At 47.7% G+C, this 11,831-nt stretch overlaps 1 protein-coding gene across 2 annotated transcripts; it reads left to right on the top strand.

Annotated features, from left to right (window-relative positions):
- Positions 1-222: 222 nt before the first annotated feature.
- Positions 223-11,581, top strand: LOC108505072. 2 transcript variants are annotated; one of them, XM_017830722.1, is made up of 6 exons: positions 223-326; positions 1,166-1,444; positions 3,407-3,655; positions 6,869-7,006; positions 7,622-7,738; positions 9,099-11,581. In XM_017830722.1, exons 1-6 carry the CDS (start codon positions 266-268, stop codon positions 9,257-9,259), a joined length of 1,005 nt encoding a protein of 334 aa, XP_017686211.1. In that variant the 5' UTR covers positions 223-265; the 3' UTR covers positions 9,260-11,581. The 2 variants fall into 2 exon arrangements, with proteins under 2 accessions (XP_017686211.1, XP_017686210.1); XM_017830721.1 differs by having other exon boundaries at positions 7,619-7,738.
- Positions 11,582-11,831: the final 250 nt, after the last annotated feature.

Raw genomic sequence — 11,831 nt, 5'->3', positions numbered from 1 at the left:
GCCCTATTCTCACACACGCAGTTATCTCCAGTCTGCGGGACTTTGCAGAGCACACTGTGGCTTGTGTTGGTTCAGCCCGAGCTCAGTCACCCAAAACCTTGCAGGTCTATTTTGAACCATCATTCAATCTGTCCACCATGGAGTTTCTTTTCTTTTTTTTTTTTTCCCCCCACTCTTGCTTCTGACATCATTTCCTGAACACTATATTCACTGAGCTCTGTAGCCAGATCGTCCTCTCAGCATATGATGCAAGGCGCTCTTTAAAATGGATTTCGGCTCTCCTTTTGCTCTGCAGTGCTTGCTGGTGATAATAACTGTTACTCATGGTAAGTGGGATTTCTCTTTACGGAGTTGGCACGGATTTGTCTAGATGAGCAGATGCCTTAATTTTGCTCCAAGATCTTTTAAGGACTCCACCAGGTTTGGGGAGACATCAAACAGTGTAACCGCTAGTGCATGAACGGGGCAGTCAGACCAAAGTAAGACAGATTATTTTTTTTGGTAAACGAACGATAACTAACAGAATTGTACTTCCCGGGTGTACTGCATCCGTGAGAGCATTTCAGCGGAGAATGTAAAGTCCTTGTACAACACAGGGCTGGCTGGAGAGCAATGTGGTCCTGCTCCTAATTCTTGGTGTGACCTTGGGTTAGTCCCTGAGCTGCTCTTGCCCTGCCATCTTTTGAATTTTAAGTTCCAGACAGCAACTTAATAATGTGTCAGGGACTGTGAGACTTGTTCCAGCTAAAGCTGCGACCTTACTCTTTGGGGAGAAGCAGCTGTGCAGGCAGCTGTTGTTTCTGCTACCCTCTGTACAGGATCCATGGCATTGATGCCTTGAGGATCTTTCTTTGCACAGTCTCTCATCTCTGATGGGGGTGGTAGATGGTCATGCTAAATCTGGGGAGAGAAAGGATCAGCTGTTCTGCCTTTTGTTTCCCTTTTTGTTCACACCATTCCTGTGTTATTCAGGTGGGGGGAAGCTGACCCTTACAGAAGGCTTCCCACTCCTCTGATTTTCAATCATTGGTGATCCAACCTGTCACTAGGGTTGGGTCTGTGCCTCTTACGTCTCACCTGGGCATTTGCCTTTTTGGGAGGCAGCCGAGAGGGGATGGATGGACATGGCAAGCTTGCTGCCCACGCTCTGTGCCTCTCCTTTCAGGCTCTGCCACCCAGATCAGTGTGCTCAGCGGCGGCTCAGCAGTCTTTTCTGTGGGAAACCAAAGCCTGCAGACCCTCTCCAGAATGAGCAAGGGGGACGGGGTGTGCTCGACAACTGTCTTAAATGATGCTTTGTTGGCCAAGTGCGGCAATTCTGCCAGTAGGTGCCTGAACTGGCTGAATGGCTCCCTAGAGCTGAAGAGTGTGGAGAAAGAGGACGAAGGAAAATACGAATTCGTTTTTCCCAATGCCACCAGTTATTTTGCATTGGAAGTATTTGGTAAGTGGCCTTCTTAGCAACAAATAGCTTTTGAACTTGTGAGCCTGGTTGGAAGCTTGGTGCCCTGAAATTCCTCCTAAGGAATTGCTTGAGCCTGCAGGAGCTATAGATGCCTCTGGAAGAAGCTTTTTTAAAGCTTCTGGCACACTCAGAGAGCAGTAATAGTCAGTGTAATCTAAGACGTGCTCTTTGCATCCTCTTTGTCTCTCCTGTCTGTTGATCCTTCCTTGAAGTAGCCAGTCAGTTGAGTTCTGGGCTATTTTCCATGATGTAAGAGGCAGCAGCATGAAGTGTTTGTAAAGTTGAGCTTACGCTATGTAGACATGTAGCTGGAGATTTCAGTCTGTTTCTAGAGCACTATTCCTGATGGCTCCCACTGACCAACAGCATTTTGCTGTCTGTGGACACGCTTCCCTAAGGAGTTAACCCTGCCTGACTTGGCTCTGAAAGTGGGACTGGACTTCTGTGCGGGTCTGGGTTGAGGTGTGCTGGGGTTTCCCCCTGCTTCATGCAGCTGAGGAAAAATGCTAAAGGCATCTGTGAGTGATTCTTAGCTACCCCTGAGCAGCTTGGAGGTCAGCATCTTCTGGGTCTGTCCAGAGCCCTCACCTGTGCCAGCCTCCCCACTGTTCTCCTTGTGACCTCAGAATTCCTGCTCCCTTTTGTGTGCCTGCTCATCCACTTGCAGGGTGTGAAGACAGAAAAAAAGTCGCTTCTGTACAGGATCCAGCTCATTGCTTGGGGTAATAAGGAGAAGGCTTAAATGGGTTTGTCCCCGTGCTGAATGATGGTCCAGGCAGCCAGCAACCATTGCTCCGGTCCTCATCTCCACCGGTTCTTTTGCAGGGCTTTCACTTACACAGGCTTCCAAGACAAATTGAAGCGTATGAAACTGTAATGAAAATGTCTGAGCAAACTGATCTCAGTGAAGACAAATGAACGCTCACCCCTTTTGGGTGCAAACAGGCGGAACCGCGGTGGAGAGCAGGTCAAAGATGTGACTCCTTGGCACGAAGATCAGGAGATTAGACTGGAAGTAGGCAAAGACTACAGAAGTCCTGGGTTTAACCTCCATTTCAGTGGATTTGCTTTTGGGGCTTTTGTTTCCTCCTTGTGTTCTGTTGGCACACCTAAGGCAGGGAAACAATTTCACAGCAAAGGTGTTCCTGGAGGCATGAGTTTTAACTGAAGATGATGTCCCAGTTGAAGAAAGTGATTTCTGAGCTTATTTGCATGGATGGATGTTCTCTAATTTTACTCCTGCTGTCAAAAAACCACACCACTTCTCTGTTTAGTTTGTATTTGCAAAGTGACAAATGTAGGAAATAGGTTTGCTCCTTGTAGTAGACTGAAAGAGAGAAATTCAGGGAAATGTAGTAAGAGCAATCGTGCATTGCTTCATTTTAAGAAGTCATAGTCTGGGTATCCTTTCTCACCGCAGTTATCTGGTGTTGGTTCCCATGTTGGGCATGATTTGCACTAGTTCCTCTCTACAATGGAAGAAGAGGCAGAGTGACAGCAAAAGTACAAACCTCTGGTGGAGGAAAGGGCTGAGTCTGCTCTGAAGCTATGGTTATCTGCTGATTTCAGAGAAAGCCTCTGGCTGACAAATTCTCTGGATAGTTCCACAATTCTCTCAGATCAGGTGCTTTTATTTTTGGAGGTTTTTTTCAGTGTCAGTAAGGAAAATGAAGAGATGCCAGATTTTTGTCGCATCCCCAAAATAGGGACCAAAGAGTCCCTAGCAGGGTTAGGGAGAGGGCACTGTTAAGCATTTCAGGGTTGAGTGCAGGCACTGAAGGATCTGGTTACCTACTTTTGTGCTTCCTGGCTACAGTAAATGCAGTGGCACTGAGACTGCTGGTAAGAGAAGCTCCTGTTCAGCTCATGTTCGCTGCTGAGTCCGCACCTCACCTCTCTCTTTCCTCCCTGTTCACATTGTCCCATGCTGTGTGTGACCAGAGCCGACCATTGGGATCCAGTGCTTCCCTAACGGGACTGCAGAGTTGTCCTGCAACGCGACCAGCACCGAGAGCATGACCTTCCGGTGGCAGCTGAGCGGCAAAGAGCTGAGCGCCCCCGGGGCTTGTGTTAAGGACGGTGGGAGGAAGGTCCACCTGGACAAAACCGTGCCTGGGGAATTTGTGTGCGTGGTGTCCCACGGGAGCAGCGTCACGAGGACCAGGCCTGTTGCACTGTCTTGTAGCTACGGTGAGTAACCAGAAAATCTGCCTCTTGGTCTCTTCCGGCAGCAAACTGAGGAGTTGTCGGTGTCCTCAAAATGCTGAACTCTTCTGTCCCCTGGCAGCTGCCTTCCAGACTTAGCACATCCTGCCTTCAGAAAGCGACCTCTTGACTTCCTTCTCCCTCCTGTGTCTTGGACTGACACAGCCTAAAATCACTGATGGGATGAAAGTTTTTTCAGGAGGTCCTTTTACCCAGCTCTGCAGCAAGGATGAATCTCTATCTGTCTGTTTTCCTGATTCCCAGTGATAGAGACCTTGCACCCTTCTGTGCACTGATTCTCAGTGCCAGTTTAGAAACACATGCTGCTTTCTACTCTGACATTCATCCATGACCCTGATGACCTTCCAGTTTCTATGCATCCTTATAAAAACACCTCTGCTAGTTCAGCCCTGTTGCTCCTGGACTCAGCTAAGGTGTTTTGCCTATCTAGGTCAGAAACACAAAGATTTGTGAGTCTATGCAAATGTTTCTCCATCAGCCCCACACCATCAGAAGTGGGTAATGACACAAGTCATTTTTACTTATGGAATGTCCCTGCTCAGATATGTAGCACTGCAAGAAGGCTGGGACTTTATCCATTTGCAAACTATTCATAAATGCTTGAGTGGGGCCATAGTTTAATGAGACAGAAAATCTGGATCCTTGGGTATAATTTCATTTGCACCTGCAGTAGAGAAGGTTATTCTGCTCTGTGGCAGCAAAGATGGTTATCAAGAGTTACATCAGAGCTACATGCGTAATTTAACCACAAGGTTTTTGACTAATTTAGCCGTAATTAATTTAATTACCTGCTGCTAGAGAAATTGTACTCTCTAATGGCACCTAGCATTTTAGAAATTGTCAGAGACACTCCAGCATTGCAGCAGATACTGTCTTTTCTTCTGTGGTTGGCATACAGTCGGTGTGAAAGCAAACTTACTGGCCCAAACCCTGTATCCAGCGTGCTGGCATCCAGCAGAAACACCATGGGCTGTTTGTGCCTGGTCACACTGGCACCACTGGCCAGTCTGTGCAGGTTTGGTGTTTGTGGTTGTGGAGCAGCGATCCCGGTTTTGTCCGGTGAAATTGGCCGGAGGCCGCTCGGCGCAGCCGGACCTGAGTTGGCCGCGGCACCGGAGAATGAGGATGTGAACGCCCGTGAGCTGTTCAGTTGAGCCCTGTGACAAACCATGTGAGTGCTGACAGTTGCCATCGTTGGTTCTGGGTGGCTGCCCAGTCCCCTGGGTGCGATATCAGTTCCCCATTTCCTCTTGAAGAGCCCCCAGGGGAACTCAGTGGTGGCTCTGTTGGGATGGACGCGCTCATGAATGCGTATTTGGAAGGCTCTGAGAGAAAGAAAGCAGTGGTGATTCTACTTTAGTCACCAAATGCAACCACATTTGTAAAATGTGAACTAAAGCAATTCTAAATACTAGTAAAAAGAATGGAGAAATGAGTTCGCGTAAATTAATTAATGACTAGGTCATTATTTTTGTGGGTTATTATTTCTTCCAGGCCAAGGGCTGAATTTAGTTTTTCCACTGTAGGTGGAAGATCTATGTAAAAACACTTATTTGGGCAACCTGTTGACTGATGATTGATTTTGAATAATTGTTACTATAAAACAATTTGGCAGAAATGCTGTGAACTTTCCAGGCATCAAAGGGCTCTGAATACTCAAGATCTAAAGAAGAGGGTTCAGAACTTAACAAGTCAACATATATAAAAGACATTTATTGATTCATTACTTGTTTATTGCTTATTTTTAACACAATATTTTATCTCAAAAAGACCTTTTCAACAAATGGCAAATATTTAGGAAAAAAAATTCAGGAAAAAAATCCAATTAATATTCATGCCTTTGATAATGTTCTCTAAGCTTTTATCAAAAAGGGAATAAAATTATTATGGAAATTATTTCTGATTTGCTTAAAGTTTTCTCTTGAGTATGTTTTTTTTTTAACTTGGCAAAAGAGACTGGAAAAAGGACTCTGAAAATACCATGAGTACATGTGGTTTCACACACAGGAGCACACACTGTTGTTTTTACTGTCCTGGTGAGTTGTGTTGACTATGACAGCGTGTAGTATGACTTGGAACATTTGAAATCCTTCCCAGCCTCTGGAGATATGGAGCAATTTGTGCTTTGGAGGGCTTGAAAATAAGCTCCAAATGATCCTGTTGGTTGTTGCAGTGCTGTGTTGTGCAGGCATGTGTGCAGCTGAAAACAAGTTAAATGATTCAGAAAAGGATGGCATAGGCTTACCTAAGGAGTTTTAAGGAATTTATATTGCAGCAATAGTGGAATTGCATGGGTTTTTTTCATATGAGAAGGAGAGTTTTCCTCCCGGCTGCCCCCGGTTGGAGCAAATTGTCTCGGTGAAGGAGCAAGTCTGGATGAGTTTCTCTTTCCTGCAAGTGTGTGATGCCCCCTACCAGCTCCCCTGCTCAGCAGCAGCGAACGTGCAGGTCTGACCCGTCAAAGCAACCCTGAGCAAGGGACGCTGAGCCGGGTAATAATTACCACTGACTTGTGCGTGGCCTTCTGCTCAGCCATCTGCAGCCTTCGCCTCCTGCTGGGGGCTTTGCATCATCTCGGCTGGGCAGGGGAACAGAGAGAAATCCTTCTCCGAGCAGCAGTGGAGTCGGTTTCCTACAGCTCTGGCGCTGGTGGCTGCAGCCTTTGGTACCTGAGGAGTGCAGGCTCTGCTCAGACCTGCTCTGAGGTTGGAGCAGTCCTTTCATGGGTGTCCTGAGCGGATTCTCTGGGCCTAATACAAGCTCTGAGGGTGGACTGCAGCTTTTCCTTCAGCAGGAGATGACTCCCTAGGTCTCCCTCCTCTTCTCAGCTGCTTGTTTCCATAACACTTCTTGAAATGTACTGTCTTTTAAACCACCACCTTCCCTCTTAATCTTGATTAAAACTTAGAAATTATCTCAGATGTTGCTGATCAGAGCAGGCAGAAATAAGGCACACAGCGTAGTCACACAGGCCTGTTCTCCTAATGAAAAGTTCCATACCATACTTAAACACTGTGATGTAACTCATGCTCTGCCACAGTTCACTGTACCAGCTTCCCTGATCCAACCCAGAGCAACAGTGCTGCCCATGTGCTCTAATCCAGCTGCAGGGTTTCTCCCCTGGGAGAAAGAAACTTGTCCACTCTGGTGCCTAACAATGCCATGTCCTTCTTGCAGGAGACCTGCTGCAGTACCCATGGTTCATTTACATCCTGGCAGGGTGTGCAGTGGGTGTGCTTATCCTGCTGGTGGTTGTGCCCTCAGTCATATGTTGCTGCGTGAAGAGGAAACACAAGTTCATCCCTGTGCCCTCAGGTGAGTGGAGATTGCTGTGACCCCCTGGGATGAGTCTCAGAGAGGACTGTGTTTATGCAGGCTGGGGTTGACACAGCCTCAGAGTAAACTGCTCTCTGCTGGGTGGCTGCTTGTCCTCCAGCCTGTCCTCCCTCGACCTGGTGGAGCAGTAATCTGCTTGCTGATAGGCAACTGTTATGGCCAGGGGGATCTTGAATCAAACCTTTCTTTCCCTTTATTCACCTCACACTTGCCGCCATGTGCTCCTGGCCAGACAAAACCGACAGCAAAACCTTTTCTCTGGGCAAGAAACCTGAGCCTCATTCCGGTCTGATCCTGGAATGACCCGAAGGTTTCTGATGGCAGTCCTCTGTCAGCACCAGTCCCTGAGTGCAATCTGCCCATCCCTGTGAGGCCACCTCAAGCTGTGAAGCTGCCAGCATGGCCAAGCTGGTCTGTGACAGGTTGGCAATGTCCCTCTGTCCTTGGCATCTGTCTGCTCTGGGAAGGGAGCCAGTGCTGCGTGAGGAGGAGGCACAAAGGTGTTGGTGGTCTGGCATTGCAAGGGACGTGCTGAGGCTGGAGGGCTGTGGGGGGCCTCTTTCCTTCAAGTCTGCAGTTTTGGCTTTACAGAGGAGGAGAAGGATGACGGACTAACCATGTCAGTGGTGTCCAGTGAAGGTGTGAAGAGCCCCCCCAATGGAGACCACGTCGAGGCTCAAGCTGCCCAAGCTGACCGCCCTCCAAAGCCTGGTGCGTCCAGTGACTTTTCTGAAGTGGGGCAGATACCCTGTTTAGGAGGATGAAGGACACAGTGTATGTTTGTGGGTGGTGGGGGTGGAGGTGACTGCAGAGAGGAGTCTGGGGCACAAGGAAGGTGCTGCATCTTGCCCAGATGACAGAAGTTGCAGCAAGTCATTTATCAGCGCCTTACTCTTGCTCACTCCTGCACAGGGGTAACTCTCACCCCCACTCAGCTCTGAGATGTACCAGCAGCCATCCCATAAGCACCCCATAGAGGGGACTGCCAGTAACTATCTATTCCAGTATCACCTGTGCTAAAACACATATCTCAAAAACAGCAACCCCTCGAAACTTAGCACTTTTCCTGCAATTTTATCGCCCCTCTCCCCTTCTCATCAGTAACATTTTATAAAAATCAGCACTGTTTTTGTAAGCACTCATCTTCAAGACAGCATGAACCAAAAATGCTGAGCTATAAACACAGCTAAATCCCATCAGAGCCAGAGGCTTGTGTATTTCCTTAAATTGAGACTAAAGTGGGAATATTTTAAATTCTTCAAAGAAACCGAGCATAAACCCCCTACAGCTTTAGCACAATATGGTCAAGAGAGCGCAGCGATAAAAACCCTCCAGAAATCTCCTGTTCTGTAAGTGCTTGGTATTAATACTCCCACTTTTTGCATTATGTTTCCCACGATTTTGTTTCACAAACAAAAATGCTGGCAACACCTTCCCTACTAATGCACCGTCATGAGCTGAAGTAGGTTTAGCAGAGACATCGTGAACTGGAGCAATATTACATAGGTCATAGCCTGGTCTCAGCACTGCCGTCTCCACTTCTGATGTCCTTCACTGTACCGTGCACAGCCTCCTGCAGCTCAGCTGTGCTTTATGTCTAACCTTGGATGCTGCTTTACTCTGCTTTCAAAATGTTAAAAGCTACTCATGAACATAGAGCAAGAAAGAAAGAAAAAAAAAAACCTTTCAGGTCACTGTTTAATATTAATATACTTCAAGTGTAGATCTTTTAATAAAAAATTAACACATTGTCAGTTTGACTAAAAAAGTAGCCCATATTTAAATTTTTTACAATTAAGTAAAAAGTGGAGGTGCGTGTGGAAAGTAGGTGAGAATGTATTAAATGTGTGCTGTTAGCCACCTTTAATTATTCAGATGTAAGTGAATAGATTTGGCTTTTTTGGTACTAAAGGTTTGGTACTAGAAGTACTAAAGTACTTCAGTACTAAGAGGCCAGAGATCTTCAGTGCCCAAGAGCCTGGAGACACGATGGACAGCTCAGTAAATGAATAGTTCCAGGACGGCGAGCCATGGCATGGGCAATAATATAAACCATTTCTCCTTTTTCCAGATGCTGCCCAGACTGGTCAAGGCGTTGAGCCCCAGCCACTGGCAGAAGAAAACTTAGCAGTGCAGATAGAAGCTGAGGAACTGCCAGACCCTGAGGTCATAGTTGATGCGGAAAGCCAGGAAGATGCCTCAGACTGTTTCCCGGATCCAACTGATGACTGACCTGACATGCTTGCTGTTCCACCCTGAAGCCTGTGACACTTGTCCTTTGCATCCCATAGTCTCATTTGTGTGTAAGAATCGGTCTGGCAAATTTTAGCAGGGAAAAGACATGAGGTGTCAGACCTTCTAACCTCATTTAAAAAGAAAAAAAGAAAATATAAGGAAAAGCACACCCGTGGCTTCAAGGCCGCACTGCCACGAGCTGACAGGTTCACTAACAAACAAAACTGGGCAGCTCCTTGATGCTTTGCCTGATAACAGAGCTGCAGCTAAACTGTGGAGCCCCAGGTGACAGCCTGAAACAAGCTGAGTGGTTCCTCCTGCTCCCTGCCCACCCAATGCCTTGCCATATCTTTGCCAGCCAAGGACAAGCATGACAGGGGGATTGTGGTGGCCTGCCAGTCCCAGACATAAACTAAGGACCTGCCAGAAATTTCCTGAGAAAGAAAAAAAAAATCTCCTCTTAGGAGATTTCAAGGCATTTTTTCACAGGCCCTGCAGAAGAAACTCAGTGGAGGTTTCAGCCAGGGATCTGTGTGCAGGGTGTTTATCCGAGCTCCACACCCTCTGTGATCTGGCCCTCACTGCTTGCTGCCCGGGGCCAGGACAGTGGTGGGGGCTGTAGGGTGACAACTGGCTTTGCTCCCCTTTTGGTGCCCTTTCACCAGGGTCCTGCTTGGATTACCTGTGAGCTAAACCAGCACCGTCACCAGCTGGCCTCCTGCAGCAGGGGGATACCTGGGGCCTGGGTGTACAACTTTGGCAGAAACATTGATTATAGTGCTGAGATTGTTTATCAGTGCAAGCATTAGTGCCTTCAGTGTAATGGTTTAGCTACTGCAAGCTGAAGCTGACCATCTGCCTGTGCATGTAGGCTTGTTTGGTGCTGTGCTGTTTGCACAGACAGCAGCAATTTATAGCATCTCTTAGGCAAGTCTTGCTGCTACGCATGTCCTGTTCTGCTCAGGGGAGGTTTGCACGTGGAGCAGCTGGGGTAGACCTGCAGGGAAGAAGGATGAGGTGAGGAGAGGGCAAGGGCTCTGTCCCTGGCAGCAGGTAGCTGAGTACCTGGCACAGCTGCCCTGGGGCTGCAGGTAGCGCTGCAGGAGCAAGGTAAATGTGGTAAATCCACATAAGACAACTTTGACAGTCGGAAGTGAGGCATGTTGATGTTAAACTAGCCCAATGAGCTAGAAATGCATGGTAGAGTAACATATTTTGCATATGGCACATATTGGGATCAAAAGGGATGGGGAGGTGTATGTTGCATCCCTCTCTTCCCTTGTCATTTCGCCCCTGTTTTATACTGCGCTGACGTTGTGCTGTGAATCCCTCGGAAACGGATTTAAGATGTGCCTTGTAAATACCATCCATCGAGGTCTGTGACTACCCCAGCAAAATGCAGGGTGAACTGAAGGCTTCTCTTCCAGGAGGGAGCTGGTGGGATAGCTGCACGCTTCCCTGGGAGTCCTTTATCTCTGTGTTCGTGTCAAGGCTCTGCATCAGTGACACTCAACCATAGGTGGTTGTTCTTGTTGTTTCCTTGTCCTGTGATTCTCTTTAGAAGATTTTTGGATCTTGTGAGCTGTGTTGGTGGTGACTCAGCCTGTCTCTGTTTTTTAAGGCTGCCACAGGAATTGCATTTTCCACGGTAGGAGTGAGATGATAATTCTTTTCCTTATGGTGCTGCACTGTCTCCTTTCAGTACAAACATTCCTCAAAGGATGAGTTGAGTGACAAACGTGTGACGCTGAGTGCTTGGGGTGGCAGCTGCCCGCAGGCAGCACAGGAGCAGCTGGGTGGAGACTGTCATTGGTTCAGTGTCACCAAAGTGGGGGGGCAGAGGCAGCTTTGCTTTACTTCTGCACATTCTGGCAGGGGCAGGCAGGGGACAGTCGACTCCAGCATATGCTTCAAAGGCTGAAGGGTGCTCTGAGGTGCACTGGGGAAGGTGGCAGTGTTTAGGTGCTGAGGGGGAGAGAGCTGGGCCAGCCTTGTCCTGCCGGGCTGGTGCATCCCGGGTCCAATTCGCCCTAGTGCCGCCTTCCCGCTGTGAGCCCTGGGAGGGCTGGGGGTGCCTGGGGGCTGTTAACACCACCACTAGAGTAACCCCAGTCAGGGAAGGATTTTTCCCATTGAGATGGGAGTCTGAGATGTGAGACGGCTGGTTTTCTGTCCTTTCCCACTGAAGCTGCCATTCAGCAATGGGGCAAAAGTTTTGTAACTTTGGGGTCAGAAGTGTTGCAGCCTGTGCTCTTCCTTTAATTGTATGTGTTTGTGCCTCGCTATTGTTCCATTCTGGTGGTTCCCCCCCCTTTCCTTGCCATGGTTTTGTTCCAAAAAAAAAAAAAAAAATAAATGTGTTTTCTAACTTGTTTTGGAAATGTTAAAGTTTTGTTATTTAATAATTGTTTCTTTCTGGTTTTCACTGCAAGTACAGGCTGATTTTCAAGTTTTTGCACAGCCAAACAAAGGAAAGTTGATAACAAGTTACTGCTGCCTAGAGCTAACTTGGGCAGTCTAGGGAACAGAGTCAGCCCAGAAGAAGCTGTAGGACAATGGCATATAACTA

The sequence above is a fragment of the Lepidothrix coronata genome, unplaced genomic scaffold (genome assembly GCF_001604755.1).
Source record: "Lepidothrix coronata isolate B3197 unplaced genomic scaffold, Lepidothrix_coronata-1.0 Scaffold183, whole genome shotgun sequence".
NCBI classification, from domain to species: Eukaryota; Metazoa; Chordata; class Aves; order Passeriformes; family Pipridae; genus Lepidothrix; species Lepidothrix coronata.
Note: the sequence above shows the minus strand (reverse complement) of the source record. Positions and strands in the feature narration are given on the sequence as shown.

Excerpts from the sequence above, each read along its gene's own strand:
- LOC108505072 (XM_017830721.1), top strand. The coding sequence starts at position 266 with ATGGATTTCGGCTCTCCTTTTGCTCTGCAGTGCTTGCTGGTGATAATA. Across the intron at positions 327-1,165 it reads GATAATAACTGTTACTCATG|GCTCTGCCACCCAGATCAGT; the intron begins GTAAGTGGGATT and ends CTCTCCTTTCAG. Across the intron at positions 3,656-6,868 it reads TGCACTGTCTTGTAGCTACG|GAGACCTGCTGCAGTACCCA; the intron begins GTGAGTAACCAG and ends TCCTTCTTGCAG.